The sequence below is a fragment of the Heterocephalus glaber genome, unplaced genomic scaffold (genome assembly GCF_053883595.1).
Source record: "Heterocephalus glaber isolate CG9 unplaced genomic scaffold, H.glaber_assembly_v1.0 deba00000122, whole genome shotgun sequence".
Lineage (NCBI taxonomy): Eukaryota > Metazoa > Chordata > Mammalia > Rodentia > Bathyergidae > Heterocephalus > Heterocephalus glaber.
In genome coordinates, this window is record NW_028258138.1 from 85,775,895 (window position 1) to 85,800,376 (window position 24,482).

The 24,482-nt window shown below is 42.0% G+C and overlaps 1 protein-coding gene across 3 annotated transcripts in view; it reads right to left on the bottom strand.

The window, feature by feature from the left end:
• Positions 1–5,375: 5,375 nt before the first annotated feature.
• Positions 5,376–24,482, bottom strand: part of Slc12a1 (solute carrier family 12 member 1) — an 82,339-nt gene continuing 63,232 nt past the window's right edge. For 2 of the 3 annotated variants that reach the window (XM_004835447.3, XM_004835446.3), the window contains exons 21-27: positions 21,161–21,304; positions 17,624–17,755; positions 17,245–17,356; positions 15,294–15,380; positions 10,016–10,151; positions 7,885–7,952; positions 5,376–6,948 (exon numbers count right to left, since the gene is read on the bottom strand). In XM_004835447.3, the coding sequence (XP_004835504.1) occupies positions 6,813–6,948; positions 7,885–7,952; positions 10,016–10,151; positions 15,294–15,380; positions 17,245–17,356; positions 17,624–17,755; positions 21,161–21,304 (815 nt within the window). In that variant the 3' untranslated portion in view covers positions 5,376–6,812. The remainder of the gene's footprint in view (positions 6,949–7,884; positions 7,953–10,015; positions 10,152–15,293; positions 15,381–17,244; positions 17,357–17,623; positions 17,756–21,160; positions 21,305–24,482) is intronic. The other variant, XM_087181089.1, reaches the window with a different exon arrangement.

Consider the following 24,482-nt stretch of genomic DNA (forward strand, 5'->3'; position numbering starts at 1 on the left):
CATTGATATTCAGCAGTAAAACTTTTCAGGTTTACTGTTATTGTCTTTTCTGAAAAAAACTCTAACAAGTATTTGTGCTCAGCTATCAATATACACTGTCTTATATGCTTGCAACAACACAAGGGGGTAAATTCTGTTAATAGTACCCATTTTACATATGAGAAAACTGATTCTTAAAGAGACTACACCATGAGCCTCCATTAGTACTTGAGGAGATTGAGAGTCAGGTTCTGTTTGTTTTTGGTACTGGGGATGGAACTCGGGACCTTGCACTTGTGAGGCAGGCCCTGGAACCACTGAGCTAAACCCTGGCCCCGAGAGTCAGGTTCTGTCTGACCCCTGAGCATGAGCCCTTAGTTTTACTACCTTGCTTTTCTTCCTTGATTTTCTTCTTCATGTTTTCCTTTAATTACTTCGTGTAGTTTTTAATTTTTGAGCTGAATGTTAATTTTCACTTTCTTATTGATTAATAAATCTTTTTATAGCTGTAAATCTACCTCTGAGTTCTGCTTCATCAGTAGTATGGTTTGGATCTAAAATGTGCCCCCTGGGGCTGGGGAGTTAGCAGTTAGCTCAGTGGTGCTGCTGCCTGCCTTGCAAGCACAAGGTCCTGAGTTCGATCTCCAGTATCAAAAAAAAAAAAAAATTCCCCCCAAAGCCTTGTGTGTTCAGAGGTGGGGCTTTTGGAAGGTGATTGGATCACTGAGACTCTAGATTGATCAGAGGATTCATCCACTGATAAGTGCATAACTGAATGTGCTGTGGGAAGTGGGCCCAGTCAGAAGAAGCAGTTCATTGGGATGTGACTTGCAAGGGTGTGTTATTGTCCCTAGCGACTCTCTTCTCTCTCTGCTTCCTGACTTCTGTAGAGTGAGCAGCTTTCCTCTGGCACAGCCTTCTAACATGCTGTTTCCGTCTTTAAGCCATTGACCATGGACTGAACCCTCTAAAACCAGGAGCCAAATTAAAACTCTCCTTTCTTCAGAGTGGTGGTCAGGTATTTTGTCCCAGCAACAGGAGAGTGACTAATATAATCAGCATAAAATATACATTCACTATATTGAGTTTTCAATGTTATTTTTTGCTAAATAGCCTAAAATTATATTATCTATTTCTTTTTTTAAACTGAGTGACTTAGAAGAATTTTATTTTCCTATTGAGAGAAGTTTTTGATGGTGTGCTTTATATGTTTGTAAGTAATGTGTTTTATTGATTATAATAAAATATGATACTATTTCTAGATTTTGGGATTCACTGAGTTTTTCTTCATTATCTAAAATATTGCTTGTTTTTATAAACATTCCAAAGATTTCTAAAAAATGATGTATTTTCTGTGGGCAACCACCATTATACCTATTAAATCCATTTTTAAAATATGGTTTGAATTTTTCCTATACTCAATCTGTCAAAGATGGTGATGTAGGTGAGCTGTTTCCTATGAAAATTGACTTTCAATGACTTCTCTTTTATTGCCAACAATATTTGTGTTATTTATGTCAATACTATGCTATTTGTTTACATAAAGCTCTTATTATTATTATAGCAACATTATGGCTATAGATATTTTATAAATATAAAATGATACTCTTGTCATTCCTAATCTTTGTAGTCTTAAGCTTTGAAATTAATATTGCCAACTATATTTTTGTTCAAATGTTTGCATATATTTTTAGTCTTTCTTTTGCTTTTAGATTTTCTTCTTTCACTTCCAATTGCTTTTTTGATATTTGGTTTTGAATATGATGTTTCTAGTTAGAACTTGATTTTTACTTTTTTCATTGAAGTTTAGTCTGTTCATAAGAAAGGTTAATACATATACATTTTCTGTTTCTTGTGTGTTTGGTTTTTCTCCTATTGTATGAGTCTATTTTACTGTATGATTTTTCTCTTTTTTAAATAAGAAATTAGTTCAGTTTTCTCTTATGGATCATTTTCCCCAGTTTTAATGCTCTTTGCGTACAGGCATTCACACGGCGTGGTTTTTCTTGTTTTGTTTCATTGCGCATCTCTGAGACCTTCAGGGTGCCTCCCACATCTGCTTTGCACGCCCACCAAGCCCGCCAGGCATCCTCTCCTGACAGTTGCTTCTGAGTGTCTCAGTGTCTGACCAAAGAACCCCAGGGAAGCCGCTGCACTCTGTCTACAGCCTGGTCTCGCCTCCAGCATTAAACTGAGCAGTCAGTGGCCTGCTCGCAGAGTCTTCTGTGGGTGTTTGCCAAGATCTTTTCCCCGGGAGCATTGCATGCAAGCTAATCTTTGATGGCTTCCATCCATCTCCTCCCATGGACACTATAGAGTGATTGTCTTTCTAAAACTGTTATGTGGCTGGGATCCTTCCCTGCTTTCCTGCCACGATGCAGACTTTTCCTGTTCTTATGTATTTTTGGTTATTTCTAGGGAGACAAAGTAGGTGATAGAAAGAGATGCCTTTGCTTCAGTGTGTGTGTGTGTGTGTGTGTGTGTGTGTGACAAATATCTGATAATCCTGAAGCTAGGATATGTCCAGGATATCTAGAGAAATACCAAGAAAATTAATGATTAAATGTATGGATCTGAGACTCAGGAGAGATCTGAGTTAGAAATACGAGTTTGAGAGACACCGACACGTGACAGAAGTCATCATAGGGAAGAGAGGGAGTCTTGGAATAGTAGTTCTCACATCTTGTGGATCATCAGAATGCACATGTCCCTCAGTCTCACTCCCAGAGATTCTTTCTTTTTTTTTTGATTACCGGGAATCGAATTTGGGACCTTGCGCTTGTGAGGCAGGCGCCAGAACCACTGAGCTAAATCCCCCGCCCTACTTCCAGAGATTCTAATGTAGCAGGGCAGTGGTGGTCTCCAGGAATCTATAATCTCTTTTTAAACTCCCATCGAAAGTTTTCTATAATTCAGTATTAAGGGGAGACCTCATATGGTAATTCTCCCACTGTGGCCTTATTTATGTAAGAAAGTTTCCTGTCTCTATGTTGATGGATATGTTTGTAGGGATAAGGGCAAGGCCATCAACTGAAAAATGATGGAGATTTTGAAAAGCCATTGTGAGGAAAGGATAGGAATGTTGTAACAGGGACTTAATGGCAGTTTTTGCAGAAAAGCACTGACTCTTCATTTGGCCCTGAAACTGTCTCCTTCACTACATTTAACTTTGGGTCAGATTTTTCTTCAATGTGGCACAGACCTGTTAATCTTTAAGGAGTGTGCCTACAAACTGGTAATACAAAGTCCTAAATTTACCTAACCTTTCTGTTCCCATTCGAAGCTGAAGACACCAAGATAAGAGTAACTGAGATATTTTCAACTTTCCAAGAACAGCCAGTCTTGCAGGCAGATCACCCCATGGTTGGAACTGAGGCTGCCCACCCCCTGGCCCAAGTGGGAACAGTCACCTCATGACAGAAACCAAAATGTCCTCTTGTTGTGGTTTAGATCTACTATGTCCCTCAAAAGTCTCATGTTGAGAGGTGGGGCCTGATTGAAAAGGGAGGGGTCACAAAGGGTGTGACCTGCAAGAGTGTATTTCTAGCTTCTCTTTCTGTTTCTTGGCTGCCATGAGGTTAGCAGCTTTCCTCTGCCAGGCTCTTTCACCATGCTGTTTCTGCCTCAGATCCAGCCAACCATAGACTGAACCCACTGAAACTGTGAGCCCAAATAAACCTCTCCTCCTTTAAATTCAGTGTCAGGTATTTTGGCCATGGGTGGGAAAGCTGACTAATGCACTCCTCGAGGAGTAATGGTTTCTCTGGTGCCAGCAGGATAGACCTGAAACAATGATCAACCAGACCACAGATTGACCAAGACTGCTTGACCATGCATATTTACTACTCCCTGCCTTGCCCTTCCCCATATAGCCCTGACGCTCCAGTCATTACCCCAAAGACAGGGTGTAAAACACTGGTCTCCTGTTCCTTCCCAGGATGGCCGTACTGAATAAATCCTTTCCTGTTTTCCCGACCACCTGCCCCCTGTTGGTTAATTGGGGCAATGGCTGAGTTTGGTTAATCCAGATCCCCAGAGCTGGGGCTCTGGCCCAGGATACTGGTAACAATGCTCATGAGAAGCCAGCAGAAAGAGAGAGGACAGAGACTGTCGGACACCAATGTACAGGACTTTGGAATGTCCTCCTCCCTGCTCAGAAACCCGAATGCAGACGCAGAGATGCTGGGTGTTGGGTTACAGAGTTGAGTGAAGCAGAGGACAATGGCAGGGGCACAGGGGCCATAAAATCCTGCTGCTTTCTGACCTCAGCCCTGTCTTTTCAGGTTTGTGCCACCCTAACCTTGTCCCTAGGCAGCTGCTCTTGATCTCAGAGTCTCCAGTCCCTCACTGCCACCCAACTCTCAACCTGGACCCCAAGTTCCAGCTCACTCCAGTCACCTTCTTGGTAGGAGACCCTAGAAAGTTGAACAACTAGCTAAAAGTTACAGGACTGATAAACAGAAACCAAGACTTGAGTTCAGGCCAGTGTGAGGCTCCCTCCCTCGTTCTCTTCCTCTCTCCCTTTCTCCATCCTGTCTGTCTTTCTTTCCCACTGCCCTAATTAACTGTATGTGGCCCCTTTGTCAGGCATGGTGGTGTCCCTCCCTGACCTTGTTTGATAAAGGACTTGTCCTCGTGGGTGATTCAGGGATTGCTTCCGCCCAAGGTCTCCCCACTCCAGTGCAGCACACAGGCCTCCTAGGCCACTCTGAGGGGACATTGCAGCGCCAGAGTGCCCTGTGAGGCTGCCACTGGGTCTGCGGCACAGCTCACCATCCCTCCCCAGTCTGGGCCCTGCACCCCAGGGCCCTGCACACAGGGCCCGTCTCTGTCCGTTTCCAGGGGGACGCAGTCTGTAGGAGTGGGCCTGAGAAGCCAGAACCAGAATTTCTGGCTGCAGAAGTCCTGCTCCTTCTCCCCTTCCCCATGACCCTGTGCAATACCTTGGAGAGGTGTCAGGCCGTGAAGAAGCCCAGGCCACTGGTCACCTGAGTTTCAGGTACACATGGCTCAAGTGAAGGTTAATCTAGGGCTAAGTAAATAAATTGGCCCCAGGTATGCAGTGGCTTGAGTTTAAACTTCTCCTCCAGTCTTCCTTTTGACCAGACAGGCTGTGCTTGGAAACCCAAACCTTTTATTTGTTTGCTTGAGGCTGGCTCTTGCAATGTAGTTCAGGCTGGCCTTGAACTCACTATATAGTGATCCTCCTGCCTCAGCCTCCTGAGTGCTGGGATTATAGGCATGCACCACCAAGCTGGGTCAGAAACCCTAATTTTGAATCCCTGCTCTAAACAGGCTGCAGTCAAAGCCACTGACTGAAATATCCAGACTCATGGCTGGTTAGTTATTGCATGGCAATTGTAGAGAAGTAAAATCATGACTGAGGCCAAAGCAAACCAATTTCAGTGCTTTTATTTTAGGTTCATTTTCCCCATATGTTTTCTTAGAATGAATAGTCAGAATATGTCAGGAAAAAAAATCAAGTCATTCATCAGAAAAATCAAGCCATTTTTTGTTGGTTTGTCCATGTGATTAAGTATTACAGATACTCTAACAAAAATGAAACAATCAATACCTATATCCTATGAAATTTGCAAGTTTCTCCACATTTTAATTATTCTTCTTTTAAGTCCATATAATCACTATACAAAGAAACTAGCTGTATGATTTGGGATATATTTCTTAGAAATGCTTTGAGAAATTTTGGTTTTCAATTAGACATTTATGTAGATTTCATTTGTACTAACCACTTAATGAGAAAAAAATATATGCAAAGGAATACATGATGGAAATTTCAGAATGTTTAGCATGGAGGACAATTCCTGTTTTTGTGTTAAGAATAGCATATGTGTCATTACAGCGGTACCTGGTACTCATTGTTAATTGGTTTCGAGGGGATTGATAAATACCAAAAACAGGACAATTACCAGACAAGCTGTTTTGTTGGAAAGGGCAGCAGTCAGGAGGCCGTTGAGACCAGCAAGTTTTAGCTTGCTTGTCAAGTACCAAACAAATGAAAAGTACCAGGATAAAATGTTTTGCATCAAAATGCATCTTGTACCAAATTTGAAAAGTTTCAAAGCCAGTGAGTATCCAAGCATGACTGTAATGAGAATGCACTCCCTTCTGACCCAGTTAATAAACATCCAGGCAGTGGCTAATTCAAGCTGTATGGATGGCATCAGCGAGCGCTCGGATCTCTCTAAGTATATTATCTATTACATTAAATAAACCTTCTTTAGGTAACTGCTTTAAACATGTTGTAGAATCCAGTGCTTCTTAAAGTTTTCAGTTATTGATTTTTAAATCTTCTTTGTAGTCATAAGCCTCTCAGGAGGCCACAGGCTATCACGTATCCTACCTGGTTGGTCTTTTCCTTTGATGGCCACCTGTGGTCATGGTACAGGCCTGTCAATAAGCGTTGTTGAGACCTGTTGTGGATGGAGGCCTGCACCAGGGTCTTGCTGCAAATACCATTAGAAACAAAAGAGGAAGCCTGATTGGAGAAGCTCACAGTCTCCCAGGTACTTTTCATGAGCATAAGCCAGCATCGCTTTGATTAATTTCTTATTTACCAACAGCAATGACAAAAATGTTTTTTTTTTTTTTTTTTGTAGCAGCTTTGGTTTAGATGCTCCTTTCAGTTAATAGGATGGAGGGGGTAGTTGCCATTAATTAATTTTAAAAACCCCACAAAATTTATGTAGAATCTGGTAGGCTTGTCTCTAGAGGTTTGCATAGCCAATAGATCAGATTTTATAATGTTTAGTACTGAAACATGTTTTTTAATTATGCATACATCCAGTTAAAATGTATTCTTATCTTTTCATGTTTTAAGAATAAAATGTCAGAACATTTTTGTGATTTCCTCTAACCAGTAAGACAGGAGGGAGGTTCTTGGTGAGTATTTCTAGCCAAGCCATATACAGCAAATCCGATATGGATCCTTTTCTCGCCACGGGAAGGCTCCTGATCACATGGAAGAAAAATAAAAAAACAAAGTGAAACTTCCCACTGGCAGAAACGTGGCTACTGCTTCTGAACTATTTAATAACAGTGCCCAAAGCTAGAACAACAGAGTTATTTTGATTACAGCTATTAAACTGATGCATTTCTCAAGTAATACAAATAGCTATAAGCCAGAATAATACGCGTAGGCACTGGAAAAACACAAAATGTACAGAAATGTAAATTCTCACTTTTTCTTAAAATAGAGAATCTGATCAACTGATCCCCGACTTTGGTGGAAATAATTTTCCCCCCAGTAGATTAAAGCTGTTATTTTTGGGAGAAACCTCAGACCCAGCGACTGGAACTCTAGCACTGCATTCCAGAGCCGTTCTGTCATGTAGGAGGTGGACAGTCCTTGGTCTGGGCCAGGACTGGGGACATGTGGTCTTCACACACAGGAATCGGCTCATGCAGTAAAGATGAAAGAGCTGGAGCTCCCCCTTGTTTACCCAACCATCTCTAGTTAAGTGAACATTAATGTTTGCAGGAACCACACTCCTGATATCTGTAGGGCTGAAGAGGGGAGTGTGAAAGTGGTACAACCGACCAGCTTTGCATCATGGAGGCCTCTTCCCACATGGCCAGGAGCCTCCTGAGTCGCTATGGACTCCAGGGGAGACGTCCGTGAGTCTTGGAGCCGGTGCAGGCTGCTGGGAGGGAACTCAGGGCCTCAGGTTCCTGAAGAGGAGCCCAGGTTTGGGAGGGAAGCAGAGCCCCTGGTCCCTTGGGTGTGATGTGATTGGCAGAAAGTCTAAGTGAGGCCCTCGGAAGCCCATAGACCCAACTGCAGTGGGGGGCATTTATCTTCCTTAACTTCCCATCCGAGGAGCGGTGAGCTTAGACTGAGGAACCCACTCCCCCTGCAGCTGCTCTGCCATCTTCAAGGCTACTCACAGGACGATGAGGTTGGCCGCTCTCGAGTGCTCCTGGAGGAGCTCGTTCAGTCGAACCTGGCGGTGACTCTGTGGACAACATGCAGACTGGTCAGTGCGGCTCTACCCGAATTACGAGCAACAGTGTCTTCTTACCTTCAACTGTGGATAAGCAGGAAACCTCATTTGAAAAGTCGTTGCTAAAAATAATTACAATGCAATTTTAAAAATTAAAAAAATGTCTTCAAACTTCTTCAGAAATGTTACAAATGTTAAAAATAAAACCACATTGGCATTGTGTTCTAATGGGCTTATTAAATTTTGGGGCAAAAAAGCAAACCGCACGTATCATAACACAGAGAAGAGGGGAATAGTTTTTCAGTTAAAGAAATCTGATGGAATCTTGATACTAATTTGATACTCTAGAAAGACAGATCATATTCTCCTCTATTTTTCTTTTCAGTTCTCAACTATTTTATCAGTACAGAGGACTGATTTCAACTAAAAAGCTACCAATAAACTGACTTGGAAAACCATTTTATACATTGTTGGGAATGTAAACTAGTACAACCACTATGGAAATCAGTATGAAGATTCCTCAAAAAACTAAAACTAGAAATTCCATTTGACTCAGCTATTCCCCTTCTAGGTACCTTCCTAAAAAAGTTAAAGACATCATATTACAGTGATCCATGCATACTTAAGTTTATAGCAGCACAACTCATATATAAATATATATATATATATATGTATGTATATATGAATCCTACTCAGCCATAAAGAAAAATAAATTTGAGCCATTTGTAGGAAAATGGGTGCATCTTGAAACTATAATGCTAAGTGAAATAAACAGAAGGTTAAATATTCTGTGGTTTCCCTTATATGAGAAATTCAAAGTATAACTTAAAGAGCAAAATAAAAGACAGATGATAGGAAACAGGAAGGCAGATTTTGTGGAAATGGGAAGGGCAAGGTTTTTTCCCCCTCGGTAACAGGGATCAAACTCAGGACCTTGTGCTTACCAGGCATCTGGCAGCTCACTGAGCTACATCCCTGGCCAAGGGAAGTGGAGCTGGAATGGCAGAGAGGGAAGGACTGGGAGGGCAAAGGGAAGTAAAATAATTAAGACGTAAGACGTTCTAATTTCCCCAGGTGATTATAATTATTATGTATCATAAATATACCAACTATATATATAAATATTATGTAGACGTATTTTTTGTATCGGGGATCGAACTTAGGACCTTGCACTTTTGAGGCCAGCGGCGGCACCACTGAGCTAAATCCCCAGCCCCCCAACAATATATATTTTTTAAAAAATGACTTTGCAGTGAGGATAGTAATATCTATTTATATTTCATTGGCTCAGAAACCAAGGCTCACATGTGTGATTTGTTTAATTACTTAATGTGTCTGTGGGAACTGGGCAGTTTATTACATACAGAGTTTATGATTCTAGTGCAGTCATTTTTTTCACTAAATCTGGAAAAGTTTTTGTATTTCTTCCTCTAATTTCTCCAAGATCAGCTTCCATGGTCGTTGTTTAGAAGTTCTTATAGTTCCCTTCCTTTAATGTCGAATTCAGGTGTCAATTCTTCCTAATTCTGGGTGTCAGTCTGCACTGTCCTCACCACCACCAAATTACTTCCACTCAGGTCAAAGATGTAACTCCTGCGGGGCTCCCTGGAAAACGCACCATTTTCCACCTATCTTACATGAAAATCCAACTTTCATATCATTGTTCCAAACATATCTTAAATTTCCTTAGATACTTTTGTCAGTTTTTCACACCTATTTTCATTAAATTGTGGATCATCTAAGTTTGTCTCATGGCACACATATTGATTTGAATTATTTTAGATTAATAAAAATAAAGTTTGAAAGGAGACTTCACCATGTGTACCAGTAACCTGTTTTTTTTTTTCTTTTTAAAACTTTTAAAAGATAATTTGCTTTCTGGGAAAAAGCAGAACACAGCTAAGTCTTCGTATCCAGAAATATGATTGAAAAGCTCTTGGAAAATACAGACTCTGGATCTTTAATAGAGCAATTCAATAATAGATAAATTACTTTTTGATCTTTAAATCAAATGACTGTTTTTGTTTTTTGACTAGTTAGGTAGCAAAGTAAAAATTAAGGAAGATAAGTTTTACCTTTTCTTTGACCACTTCCAGCTCTGCATCTGTAATTTTCCACGGAGTTTCTCTTTTTAATTTCTCAGCAGTTGTTAAATCGTTGCAGCTTTCATGAAGACGATAGGGTTCAATCATCTCTTCAAAGGCTTTCCAGCTGAAATTGGAATTGTAAAGGAGGCCTCACTGTGGGAAACTAACTCATTATTTCACAGATACTCCAGGTAGAACTGGCTCTGCTGGCCATGGAATCAGAGCTGAATGTCATGCAAATCTAAGAATTAGCTTTGCGGGGAACTCACTGTGAGTAAAACCATGGTAATAATACTCCCTACCCAAGGAAAGGACTTAGCATATTCAAGGCTTTCTCAGCCTGCTAGGTATTAGCTCTTTGGTATCAGTGCACAAATACAGAGATAATTGCTCTGCAAGTAAGTTTTCTGCATGATGAAGTCAAAGACAAAGCTGGAAGGTAGCACATAAGTGAGTTTCCATCCACTGCAGAGAGTGGATGGGAGATACTCATCAATGAACGTGGGAGATGCGTGGGCTCACTGGGATGTGGATAGAGTAGCCCTCAACCTTAGGCCACATGGTGCCTCCTACTCATGCCAGCAGGCCAGGGGCAAGGAGAAGGAGGACAGTGAGGGTGCTCAAAAATTCAGTGGTTCTAGAACAACTTGGATGTTAGCTGCACACAATGCTGCCCTTATGCTGGTCTTAATGTGGCCATCTGAACTTTTCAAATGAGTATTATTTAGGTGCATGGTAAGGGAAAGAACAAAGGTCAATAATGTTTTAGTGCCTAAATATCAGAGTCCATTTTAGAGCCCTTAAATCATTGAGGAGAAAAATAAAAACAGTGTCTAAGAAGTACAGAATATTTAAAAAGATGTGGGGGAAAGAAATCTCATTCTCATCTAACATAAGAATCTCACAAGATTTATTTTTAAAACAATAGCACAAAGTAAAGCTTATGATTTATGAGAGCAGTTGTCTTCAACATGCTGCTGTAAGGAGCTCTCAAGTATGAATAATTTTCTTGGGTTTCAGATAATGCAGCTTACTTATAATTTAGAAACTTTGGAATGAATGATAATTAGAATCCATATGCTGTTAGGTTAAGAAATTAAAATATGAAGTGATGAGTTTAATTATCTCATCAGTTGGCCTGATTTAGGATTTGCAGATAAAAGTGCAGAGATTACAAAGGAGTAAAATTGTCCCTGCCAGGAAGCCTTTGTTGAGAGCCTGAAGAGGTACTTAATGCAGTAGATTTCTATTGTATTGACTTATTTAGAAAGGTAGAAAAAGATAGGGAAGGAGTAAGACTGATGTGTCCTATTATTCTTTCAACCTCACAATACTTTTATTTGCTGTTACTTCCAACAGTGTCATCCCTTTAGAGGGCTTCGGCAGCGGTCCCTAAGGGGCAAGGTGCAGGCTGCTGCTCCAGCGCTTGCACTGCCATCTTGGCCTGGACAACCTGCCCCATAGAAGGGGAGCGACGATGGCCATTCAGAGCTGTGGGGGTCAGGGTGATGATTCTGCTCCAAAAAGCATACAGTTCTTGTAGAAAAAGCAAAGTCTCCCCTTCACCAAACAGCCACAGGCTTGGGGTCAGCAACGGAAAGTTTCTCTACCTAAGCTCTATGTATGCCTCATGTAATCAACGTGAGAGCTTCTTTGCACCTCAGCCTCCATCCTGTTAGGAAACACAGGACACAAGTAGCTTCTTCAGAAACAGAAGGTGAAGTGGAAGTGACTGGTTGTCTCCTTAGCATCCATAGTAGGTTTTCCAGGTGCATTTTGGGTGAGAATGACCATCCCAAACACTGACCAATCCCCACTCAATTCTGTGCCCTTTGTCAGAGTGATTGGCCGGAATAGGCACATGGCTCAGGCAAGCTTGAACCAATAGGCAAGCAGTATTTTGCTGACCTACAAGAATGGCTTCATGGCTTAGGTTAGTGCTTCCTGAGTGGAATCCAGGACCTGACTCAGAGGCTGGGGAAGAGACAACCTTTCTCTCCTGCTGAACATACACAAACGAGCATGCAGTCTTGGTTGCTACTGGTCTTATAAGCTAAATCAATTATGACTGATGATTCCTAGTGCAAGATGGAGTAGGGAGACTAGAAGTGAATTAGTCCTCGATTATAAAATTTACCTTCCAGAGCAAGCTTGGCCCGAACCCAAGCTCTCCTTGTATTGTTTAGTTATGTATGACAACAATTTCTATCCTCTATGTCGCTATGAGGTTTTCTTTTACTTGCAATTAAAACATGCTCAGTGACACAAGAGGTAACAATGCAGCTATGTGTGTTTATTTCTCTTTTTTTAAGCCTTGTTGTTTACATTCACTTTTATTTCTTCATCCTCAGCTCATCCCTGAGCTGGCCACTTCCCATTCTCCAAGCTAGGAGATTCTAAGATAGTTTAAGACTTCCATTTTGATTCTCATAAAATTTGATTTTTCTTATAAATACTTTTTAATTGATTCCAAGCCAGGTAGTATATGGTATTAAATTTAAATGAGAATTTATTTTTTTTTGAATTATCACCTACTTTGCTTTCCTTTTCCTTTCTCTCATAAGAAAGTTAAAAATCTGTTTAGTTGCATGCAGGATTCTTCCCAGTCCACTTAAGATTTCTTCTCCCAAAGTCATTTTTGTGACTGCTCTAGTATCTTTAAACAAAGCTGTCTAGTTAATTTCTTTTAGCTTCTATTTGACTTCTAAGTACAGATTGTTGTTATTTTTTGGCCTACGGACTTTTAATTTAGTCTGTAGAAAAATGGAATTCCACCATAGTAGCTTTTTAGCTCCTCCTGGCTCAATTATTTTCCAATTATCTTTCCTTTGGTTCTATCTTTCATCCTTGCCCTACCATACTTACAGATAACATTACTGTGAGAAAATGGCTACATCAAGACCTACTGGTGTTCCATGGATAGTTGGGAGAGTTACACAAGGCAGTTTAAGGCATTTAAGGAACTGTTTCCACACTGGGTACCACCTGGTGACTGGGAAGGAACAGTGATAGGGCCAGTCATTAATGGTAGGTGGGGGCTGCCCTACACTGGGGTCAAAATGGTGCCAGTGGTCTCTCGAAGCTTAGCCCCTGGGCTAGGGCTACATTAGCCTGCCTAGAGGAAGAGTTATCTTTCTCTGTTTGTACCATCCAGGGGAGTTTCCTTATGTAAGTTAACACAAATGTGCCAGATGCACCAGGAGAGGCCACGTGTGAATTTACAAATGATCATTAAATGCTTTAAAATAGGGTTACTCTCATATATTTTGGAATAGCTATTCCAATGGCAGGTAAGGGCCTGTCTTCCAGACCAATATGGCGTCCATTGTGGCAGAAGGCTGAGGAGTGTAGGACAGCTCACCCCTTCCAGTTGATGAGCTGTTTCTCGAATCAGGGCATGTTTGGTGCATGGATTCTTTTATTTCAATAAGGATGGGTTGTATTACCTGCATATTCCTCATGCATAACCTTGAAATAGCAGAGAGGAAATCTCCAAAAATGTTGAAAGCTAATTCAGGTGTTTCCTGAAGAAGGGAAGTAATTCTTTTCATCATAGAGTGATGAAGATGTGTGAGAAACATCATGTTAAAAAGGTACCTGAAATCAAGTTTAAATGGTAACATAGAAGCAAAATGTGTAGGTTCTTCATTTCTTACTACTGCCTTCAGAATTTTGCTCCCAAGAAGTGGACTCGGGGGGGACAAAGGTCAGGTTAGCAAGATGAAAAGTGTTCACACAATGACAAGTGTGCAAAGAATAAAGAGGCTGGCAGAAGTCATACCTGGAACCCTCAGTGATGGACATGTAGGAAGACTGTGTATGTGGCATGGTCACCATGCAGATGGCCAGAGACTGGTAATGAAAGAAGGAGAAGGAAACAAGGACATAAGTAGAGAAAACCAAGCTGATGGGCAGAGACAAAGGAATACAGGAACAAATTGAAGTGAATACAACAGCAAATGTGATTTTAGACAGCATACAATTGGAAACATTTTGTCATGTTAAATTATAAATTTAAGTATTGAATTTAATGTACAATTGCCTATGATTTCCAGAAAATCTTTTTGCACGTGGGAATCACTTATGGACATCTAATTTATAAATTGTTTTCAAATATTATTGTTATGGACCAAATGTCTGTGCTTCTCCCACTGTCATATTTGGAAGCCCTAATTTCCAATGCATTGGTGTTTGGAGGTGCTTAGGTTTGGATATCATGAGGGTGGGATCCCCATGAAACGATTACTGTCCAAGAAGAGAAAGAGCAGAATTCTTTCTCTCCCCACCAAGTGAAGACACAGGGAGAAGGTGGCCATTTGTAAACCAGAAAGAGGCCCTTAACAGGAATGGAAGTGGTCAGCACTTTGATCTTGGATTTTCCAGCCTCCTTACTGTGAGAAGCAAATGTCTGTTATTTATGTCACCCAGGCTATGGTATTTTGTCATAGCAGCGTGAGCTGACTAAGACAATAATGGAGTCGATGAATTTAACAATTACTGAGGGTTAAAAAGATGCCATGATTTGAAGATATTTAAATGATTATTTCAATTTTGTCATTTAAAAAAATTGTGGAGCCAATAGATTTTCTTTTCAGGGTTTAGATAGTTTATATCCTCCTCCTCCTCAAATCTGTAGGCTGTAAGCATTGTACCCTCAATGCCTAAAAGCTAAAGACTCCTGGAGGGTCGGTGTGTGAAGATGCAGCTATTTGCATAGCTTCTCTCTCAGAGCTTCATCTGGGATGCTCCACTGGTAACTTAGGCAAGGAAACACCTTCACTCTTGGGTCAGAATAGTGTAAAAGAAACCAGGAACCAGAAGGACAGTGCTAAAATGCTCACAGACCTATTCCAACACTTCCCTATCAGGCTCATCTTCATCATAGAATGTTTCCTTCCTCTCAGCACTCTGGGAGGCTGAGGCAGGAGGATCACGCTTGAGCCCTACCTGGTCAGTATAGCAACTTAGCAAGAGACTGTGTCTCAAAATTAAGAAACAAAAGGCCTGGGGATTTAGCTCAGTGGGAGAATACCCCTGGGTTCCATTCCCGTACCACACACACACACACACACACACACACACACACACACGTTCCCTCCCATTCAGATGTGCTTGATGGTCGTGTCAGGATTGTTTGAAAGCCCTTCCTTTTCTTTCCTATCAGGAAGTCGCTGCAGTAAATGCAAAACAGTTTTTCCCTTTGCTCAACATCGCAGCAGTGAGCGCGCCCTGTGGGCCCCCGTGGCTCCTGCTCACTGTTCCCTACCTCTCTTTGTTGGGCTTGATGTTGATGTCACCGATGATGTGGATGTCCGCAAACTTTATCCTAAATTTGCTCAGAAGAGAAGCCATTCTGAAAATACACAAGAGAGACACTTCACCATTGCGAATTTAACTCATATTTTCAATCAAAGGTGTTTGAGTCAAGGTACTTTTGGTACCTCAGTCATATCTTATTTCAGTTTAGCTTCCAGGCAGAGGCTTTGGGTTTAGATTTCCACCATTAGAGTGCTTTCGGAACACGTTAGGTGTGGACCACACTGTGCCAAAGGCAGAAAGAGGCTTCTGGAGACACTGGAAAGAGGCAGCCCTGCTCTGCAGTCATCTTTTGGGAAAGAGAATGCAAAGCTGTCCACGAGCCCATATAGCATGCAAGATAGCGAGTCTTCATACTTACTATTATCTTGCTGATAAGAGCAATCAATAAACCACTGACAAAATAATAATTGTATCACATACTTGTACATTAGAAGCATTTCCCTGAGTTTTGATATAATTTCAAAGTTATAGAAATGTTGTGGGGACAGTGCAAAGAACGCCTAGATTTACTGACTGTTTATATTCTGTCCAATTTGTCATTCTCTATGTCTACTATTTATCTATCTATCTGATGTTTTAAAATAATTTATATAAATCAGGTCCCTTTCATTCCTAAGCATTTCGGTGAGCAGTTCCTAAGAATAAGGACATTCTCTTACATAGAGTACAGTTTTTGAGAGCAAAATTTTAACATTGATGACATGCTATCATCTAATCCTCAAACCATCTTCAAATTTCATCAATCTTCTCAGGAAGGTACTAGAGTCTGTACGAAATGTAAATTTTTATAGATATCATATCAGTTTCTATTTTACTTGATTTTTAATTTTTTGTTTTTGAGACAGGATCTCACTATGCAGTTCGGGGTGGCCTTGAACTCACAATGTAGCCCCGGCTGACCTTGAACTCATGGCGATCCTCCTGCCTCAGACTCCAGAGTGCTGGGATGACAGGTGTGCACCACCATGCCCAGCTAGTTTCTATTTTAATATGATTCTCTTTAGAGGAATGAAATATGTATAATATTAATGTATGAGCAATATGTTGTTTTAATTGAAAATAAATGGATGTATATATTTATATACTCACTCTTACATGAGTGTGTGTGTGTGTGTGTGTCACAATGACATCCTCTTAACAGTGAGAAGAAAATATGAAAAACAACTGAATAAAAGTCTTGTTAGTATTCTGTGATTTCTGGAAGTGCCCAAGCTCAGGGTGAAACTGGGCTGTGTAGGACCGATAGCTGCTGGGGGACCCAGTTACCATCCAGGGCTAAAATGTGCCATTTTGGTGAGCTTGCTATGCTCACACTACAGATCTGGCCAAAAGTCACGTCACCTATATCGAGATACGGGATGGAGTTTTTCTTTGAGTGACAAGAGCATTCTGGACACCCATCCATTTAAACTTTTGCGAACTATAAAGGAGGAGCTGGGGACCCAGTTCTGCTCAGTGGCTGCCACAGAGCCCCGGGGTGCCTTGGGGACAGGCTGGGGCCTGGCACATACGGGCTTTGGGTTTAGTTCTCTTTGCTGAGACTGCCTGCCATGAATGAGCAGGTTTGTATTCTCCCAGGAGGAACAATCACACACAAATTCTCTTAGGATCTTCTTCTCCTGGATGCACTTCGTAGTCAGAACAGACAGACATTATACAAGATCCTAAATTCCTTTGGAGAAGCATCTGTGCCAGGGGATAAGAGGACGTGTAGACAGTTCTCTAAAACACTATGCAAATAATTTATTGGCCAGAAAACCAAATAAACACAAGGTGCCTCATGGTGGCTGTGTGCCTTAAATCTACTGTGCATTAAAGACACTCAACACTCTTAAAATCACAGCAGGAAAACAACCAACATCTGAAATGACCAAACACGCCAAAGGTAAACTTCTTACGCGAGTTTTTCTTCTTCAATTCGGTTGATCTTCCCTCCCACATAGATTCGTAATTTACAGTCTTTCCACTTTTTTCTAAGAGTCAAGATATAGGGGATGAGGATTGTTAGCCCTGGAACAAAGAGGAAATGAAGACAGAAAGGATGAGTATCTCTAACTGAAAGAAAAGCATGAGCTTTCTATTTTTATACATTCCTACATTCATAGCTCTTAAATAATTTACGGCCTTTGAGAACACAGAAATGTTACTCTTTAACTGGTACCATTTTCATATACTTTCCTGCGGTGTTTGTTCAATTTATCAAAACAGGAATTTGCTCCCTTGTGTGCATTCTGGAATATTCTGGAAGGTTCTTTTTATTTTTATTTTATTTTTTACCTCCATCATCAAACAGCCACCAGACATCAATTGTTCCTTTTCCTTGTTTCTTTTTGAACTGAGTGCTGGCTTCCACCAGTTTCTGGTTGAACTCCCCCACATGCATCGACTGGATGGTGTTAATGCTGCTCCCTGAAATGGAAGAGAAAGCCATGCATCGCTTTGTCTTTAAGCCTGGAAACAAAGTTACCTTCCAATGAACCTATTGATGAAAACAGAGGAGAGGTTGCAAATTCATGTTTTTTACACCTATAGCTCTATTCTCCAAAGAGCAGAGATAAAGGATGAGTCCTACAATAATTTAGACCCTTTCTGTCATTAAATAAAACTTTGATATTGGTTCTATGATCTTAATTTTCACAATAAAGTAGCAGATTATTTTCAGATCCTTAGTAGTCTGTCTCAGAGTGGAATTATTATTGAAGCATGCAACGGTGCTAAATTATTTGATGTCCCAACTTTCCCAAATCTCAGATATATATCAAATTAAGTAAAGACTTTCAGATTTACTTGGAAATAGAACTTGTGGATGACTGGGTTTTCTACAGACAAGCGACAGGATGAGAAATAGTCTTTCATGGGAAAATTCATTCATGGAAGCACTGTTTTGGTGCAAGTTGCAGGAAAGTCTGGATTCTAAAGTTTCCCAGGGACCACGTGCATCCGAAACTCTGAGCTAATGGCTCCATAGTTGGTCTGGATCATCACTCTTTAGCTTTCTTTGCAAGGAAAAGTTTTGTAAAGCAAAAGTAAAGCCATTTGGGCTATTTGAATCTATGTGACTGAGATGAAATAAGCCAAAAGGCATCAAAAGGAAGAATCCCCTTGCTTGAGTTATAATCAAGAGAACATATTAAACACTTAAAACAATTTTTAAAATAAAGATTCCATCCTAATGTTGGTATAGGCCGAGTGTGCCAGAAAAGTGAGGAGTGTTGGAGTGGAAGCCTTGCTCCTGTTTGTCAGAAGGGTTTCTCTGCCACACTTCACATGTGTTATTTCTCATTCCTCTGCCTTTGAAAGTTGTGACTCCATCTGTCCATTTCAAAGAGTCAGGGTCAGCGCGGTGCTCTGTGTCGAGCCGACAGCCTCTCTGATCCGGCAGCTTCTGAAGATGCTTTGTTCTGACTTTCTCTCTTTGCAGGTTTGGGGCCTGTCAGCTCTGAAGCAATCATCTTACATTGTTTCTGAGTGGAGCCAGCTAGAAAGTACATTTATTTGCCGAATGGACCAAACTCGGTGCTCCCTTGCATGCCAATCAAAGCATGGCAAGGAGCTGTTGTGAGTTCCTGGAGACCCCGGGCGGGGTCTTGGTCTTGATCCGGAGCCCAAAAGCACCGTCACCCACCTAACACCACAGCAGTGAGTGGGCCCACCGCAGAGCCCTGCTTGAGCCTGTAGGCATTGAAATAGTGTGTAACAGTATGATTTTAATCTTCTGAACATCGAGATGGGTCAAGTTTCAGAGGAGTACATTCTTGCCAAAACAAGTATGGCGATGTAGAAACAGGCTTCCAGAAAAAGTAACAAGTCCTGCTTTCATTAAAGAGGATATCAACACATCCCTCTCCCAGCTAGAAAGTAGAAGGAGTCAGGCTGTGACTTTGGCATTTTCCATTGCTTATCTAGATCGTATCACTAACTGGAACATCTTTACTGGATAATTAACTTTTGTCAGAGTAAACCAAATAATTGGAAGGGAAGGAGGGTAGTAGTTGGCATTTTACAACGTTTTATTCTAAGTTTTGCACCTGGAAGTCCTGATAGAGCTTCAACTTTAGGTTCAAACACATTATTTTCGTGGAGAGTGTCATTTTTTAAAGTGAGTGGTGAGTAGAAAGCTCTCCACTTGTGTTTCCCATCATTCTCTGTGAATATCAAAAAATGTTAAATGATGGGCAAAATGCCATACTTGGCCTATGGAACAAGCGAGCAGAACCAAACTATTAACAGGGTAGGAAATGGCCTCTTTAGAGGGCTGTCTACTGTCAAGCCAGACTAGAAACTGATACACAAGTCTCAACTGAAACCCTTCTATTTCACTAGAGACCCTTCCAAAGGGATAACCTTACCCTGTCTCATGCCAGTGCACAACTTCACTTTGGGGTCTTTGTGCATTTTTTAAAAAAGCCGATGAGGGCCGGGAATTTAGCTCAGCGGTGTCGCCACCTGCCTTGCAAGCACAAGGACCCTGGTACCAAAAAAAAAAAAAGCAGGTGATCTGATTTTCTACCAGCAGAGGTCGCTGTGAACCTCATTAAACTCAAATTCACAGTGTTTTTGAAAAGAAGGCAATCTTCAAACATAATAAATAAACCAGACGTTTGAATCACCACTTATAAAACTTGTAACAAGCTCTCCCACCCTTCGATCCTCTGTCCCTGGATATTTATCAGACATTCAGAAGTAAATTTACCATCCAAGCCAAAATCTACAGATTGTAATTAGTATCCGTAAACTTCCAAGCCCATCCTCCTGGTTTGTCATAGTACTTTATGCTTGTTTTTGAAGTTAGGGTTCTATCTGGATGCCTCCTTACTACAGAAGTCAATTTAAAGTCCCTTGAAGTATTTGTAAGGTAAGGTGGGTGTGGATAATACAGTTTGAATATTGGTTCTTAAATTTCTATCCCCTTCCTGTTTCAACACTTGCATTTCTATTTTAAGGTACTCACTCTACTAAAGTGCTATGTAAAGGTTGATTAAAATATAAAGTGAATGCTTAAATTAAAAAATTATTACAGTAAAGACATATCAGTATTAATTCCCCCCAAAATACTCCCCTTTGCTTTGAACACAGTTATCCCATCACTATTGCCACCTTCTGGAGTTCTGGAAGTCCTCCTTTCTGAGTGTCTTTAAGAGGCGCAATAAAAAATACGGTGAATGTTGCTGCCAAGTGCCATCCAACAGAAGGGCAGGCCCATAAAAACATGACACTGGGTCATCGTCCACCTTATTCACCAGATCTGGCACCGCGTGAGTTCCAGCTCTTCCCCAAAGTCACAATGACCATGAGCGTGAAACGTTTTTAATCAGTTCAGGACATCGAGGCAGCCATGACAGCTTGACTGTTAAAGACACTCAGGAAAGAGGACTCCAGAGCTGCTTCAGGAAGAGGCAAGAACCATGGGATGAGTGTGTTTGAAGCAAGGGAGGATGTTGAGGGAGATTAATGACAATGTGTCTTTTACTGTAATACATTTTTTAAAATTTGAGTTCACTTTAGTTTTTGATCATACCTTATATAACTCCCAAACCAAATATTACTATTTTCTTTTGTTTCTTTTTATTTTTTCCCCCTCTGGGATGTGAGGAGTTTAAAATGACTTTTCAGAGTCAGATGGTTCAAAGCACTTAATGGTGGTGGTAAAGGACAGTGGCTTTTGACTGTTACCTGTATCACCTGCTTGAAAGAACCCCTTCCGGGCCTTCTTCTACTCCAGCCCCAAGGTCATGAATGACTCCTGCCTTCTCAGAGGTGCTTACGCAGTGGCTGCCCTTTAAATCCTGCTTGTAAAGTTTTAGGAGGACTGACCTTTCTTAGCAGGTGGCTTAGTGATGTTCAACTTGCCAGCTTTTTTGAACAAGCCCCGGATGCCCTCGCTTCCTTCCTCATGCTCGTTGTTCTTGATCGTGGCTTCCAGCGCCAGCCTCTCCTGTTCCAGCTTCTCAAGTTCATCTGGTGGAAGGAGATAAAATCAGCTGTACAGCCCAGAGGACCCAGGTTTCCAAGAACAATCTATACACTCTTTTAGGGCTTAAAATAGGCAAAAAAAAAAAAAAAAAAAAAAAAAAAGATCATTGATGCACAGTTGATTTTTTCCGAGTGATTATTTAAAAGTGACACATTTCAGTAAATTGTATTCAGAAAATAGTAACAATTGGCTCAGAAAAAAGTAGCTGTAGGTGTTAAGTGATAATGTAGGCAGTCACTGGGCTTTGATTCGTTTTGTGAGGGTAAGAGAGGCTATTTAATGCCTTCCTTGTTCTCTAGGATTCCAAGCAAACAAGCAAACGAACAACCTGAGCCACCATGTATAAGATCTTGTACCCTGTGAGCTACTGATTTACAGACCTAAGCCATGGGGTCAGATGTTTTACAACCACAAGCGACAAAATTACAAAAATACAAGAAGTTTATGTCAAGTACACAGCCATGCCTCCTGAATGGAAAGGTAAAACTAGAGAGCAGGAATTAAGCAAAGATAACCAAATCTTATAGCAAACTTCTCTGAGCTCTGAGGACAAATTGCAGTGAAGAAGTACCCAGCAGCAACTGTTTCTGGGAAGCACAATACTTGGTTTAACTGAAGCACTGACTTCCGTGGGCCCACCACCGTTGGAACTGCTAAAAAGGCTCTCAGGACGCTGGAGTCTGAACTCAGAGCCACACTGTGCACAACTTCAGCCGGCCCCAGGTTCTGACCCATTGCCCGGGCTTTGATGTCGGCTCAGGAGGCTTTTCTGTCTTTTTCAGATTCACACTGGGATGAAAGAATTCCTAGCTGTTGTGTGATACGTCACATTATGCTTCGACCTCACCCTTCCCCGGGTCAGGGCAAATTGGCTTTTTCAAGCCGTCCCGTGACAGTGCCTAGCTGACAAGCCTTTTGCTAACCCTGGGCAAGGCGCCTTCCTGAGTCATCACCGCCCACCAAGAGCTGAGCATGGTGAGGAACAGGGTCCAGGGAGAGGGTGGAAACCCAGATGCCACGATACAAAACATTGGCCGGGCTTCTGTAAATGTCAGCCCTGGAGCCCACTGCCTTATCTATCTGTGCATTGAGGCTATCCAAACTCTCAATTTATCAATTATGTACTAACTAAATCTGTCAGGACAGCCTCATCCCTGGGCGACGCTGTTATTTAGCTCCGCAGAATCCTCTGGCCCCCTTCCAGGTCTTAGCAATTAATCTTCTGCCGGTGGTGTGAGATTTAAGGTCAAATCACCCATGTGATTTCCCCAAAGCTTCAAAGGTTCTCAAGATCAGTGGCTATAGAAAATTGGAGGAATTAGGCTGAAGGTATTCAAGCTCAAACAGGAGTTGCTTCCTTCAGACACTGAAAGGGGAAGACAGGCCCCGGAGGCTTGTGACCCAGATTGCTCTGCCGAGCCCTGGCCTTATGTGACATGAGGCAAGTAATGAAGGCTTTTTTTTGGTACCAGGGATCGAACTCGGGACCTTGAGCTTTCGAGGCAGGCGCCGGAACCACTGAGCTAAATCCCCAGCCCTGGTCATGAAGTTTTGCTATGCCTCAGATTTCCTATCTGTGAAATGGAAAACTGTAACCCTTCCCCACCCTACTAGCTTTGCAAAAAGAATAAATAACATCTTTTCGCGTAGTGCTTTGGAGCTCTGTAGAGAATAGCGCAAGGACTGTATTCCACAGGTGGTGTATTTACACAGCTTCCGGAAATGGGGCTGTGTGTGTGAACGGTATTTTGAGAAGCCCTGTAGTTCAACAGTTACTGTTTATTGCACGCTCTTGGGTGCCAGGGAATGTGCTGGGTAAATTTGATTCCTTCCCAAACAACTCTGAGATGGTTGTTATGATTATCCTCATTTTACAGGTGAAGAAACTGAGGCTCACAAGGGATAAGTAACCTGTGTGACAGCACCTAGTAAATGACAGGGTTCAAATGCAGAGGTCTGCTTGACTGACCATGAAGACCTTCTGTGGTTAATTACCACTATTACACAGTTGCTCTGTTAACCCCCACGTCTTCGTCATTGGGTGAATTGAAACATTTGCAGGCACAGAGTGCAATGCTGAGAGAACCCCCCCTTCCCCCCAGGCCACTGTAAAGGGTGGGCTGGAAGGGGAGGGCAGAAGAGGGAGCCTGCCCCGAGGTGGCAGCCAGACTTCACCATCACGGCTCTCTGGAGGCAGCTCCCTAGCTGTGATCCAGCCTCTTGGGGTGCTGGGAGCCCAGCTGGGGAGCCTCTGCAGACCTCGTGAGGTGCTTATTTGCGAGCCCTGGCAGGAGCAGGGGGAAGGAGGCTCTTCTCCACTCCTTTTCTGGCAGGCCCCAGCCTAGCCTGTGATTAGCCGCTAATTGCCATGCTCTTTGTCCTGTAGTTTGGACAAAGAAGGAGGAAAGATAAATTTTCTTTTGTAAGGGAGTCAGCTGGCTGGGCAGACTGGGAGTGGTGCCAACAGCTTGCTGGAAGGTATGTGCTCAGCCAGTTCAGGACAGAGCAAGCTGCAAAAGCCCCGCCTGAGAGCCAGAGAGACAAAGCCAAATGTTGCTTCAGATTCAGCAGTTCTTGCAAAGGCCACAGCGAAAGAGCCGGGCAGTCCACTCGGAGGGCTAAAATTGGCTCCTTTCTAATTCTTGTCTACCTTGGATTTCTCAGACCCACACAGTGGTGGCATACCCACTTGGCTGGTGATCAAGTTCTTATTCGAGTTAATTCTTAATTATTCATTTTGAAGGTGATTGAAGGCCTCAGTGCTAAGGGAAGCGGTGTTCCCACAGGTTGTTCCGCATTATCTATCTGGTGTGCTGCATACCTCTCTTTGCATGGGAAATCAGGAGACTTTGTCAAAATGTTTCCTTCAACAGGAGTACTGGCCAGCTGACTTGCAAAAGTATACCATTAGTAGCGCCAAGGGAGTGTGAATGGATACATGGAGATTGATTTTCACTAAGCTGACAGATGACTCATTCCATCACTACAACCACCAGCGACGCCACGAGATCTTCAGTCCCAGCGATGGCAGAGCCCTCTCCACACTGTCTCATTGGACACCGATCCTGGTGTACAGGCTGAGCTGGGGTCAGCGCCCTCATTTTACTGACAAGGAAACTTGAGCTCAGCAAGTTCAAGTAATTTTTCCATGGCCACACAGCT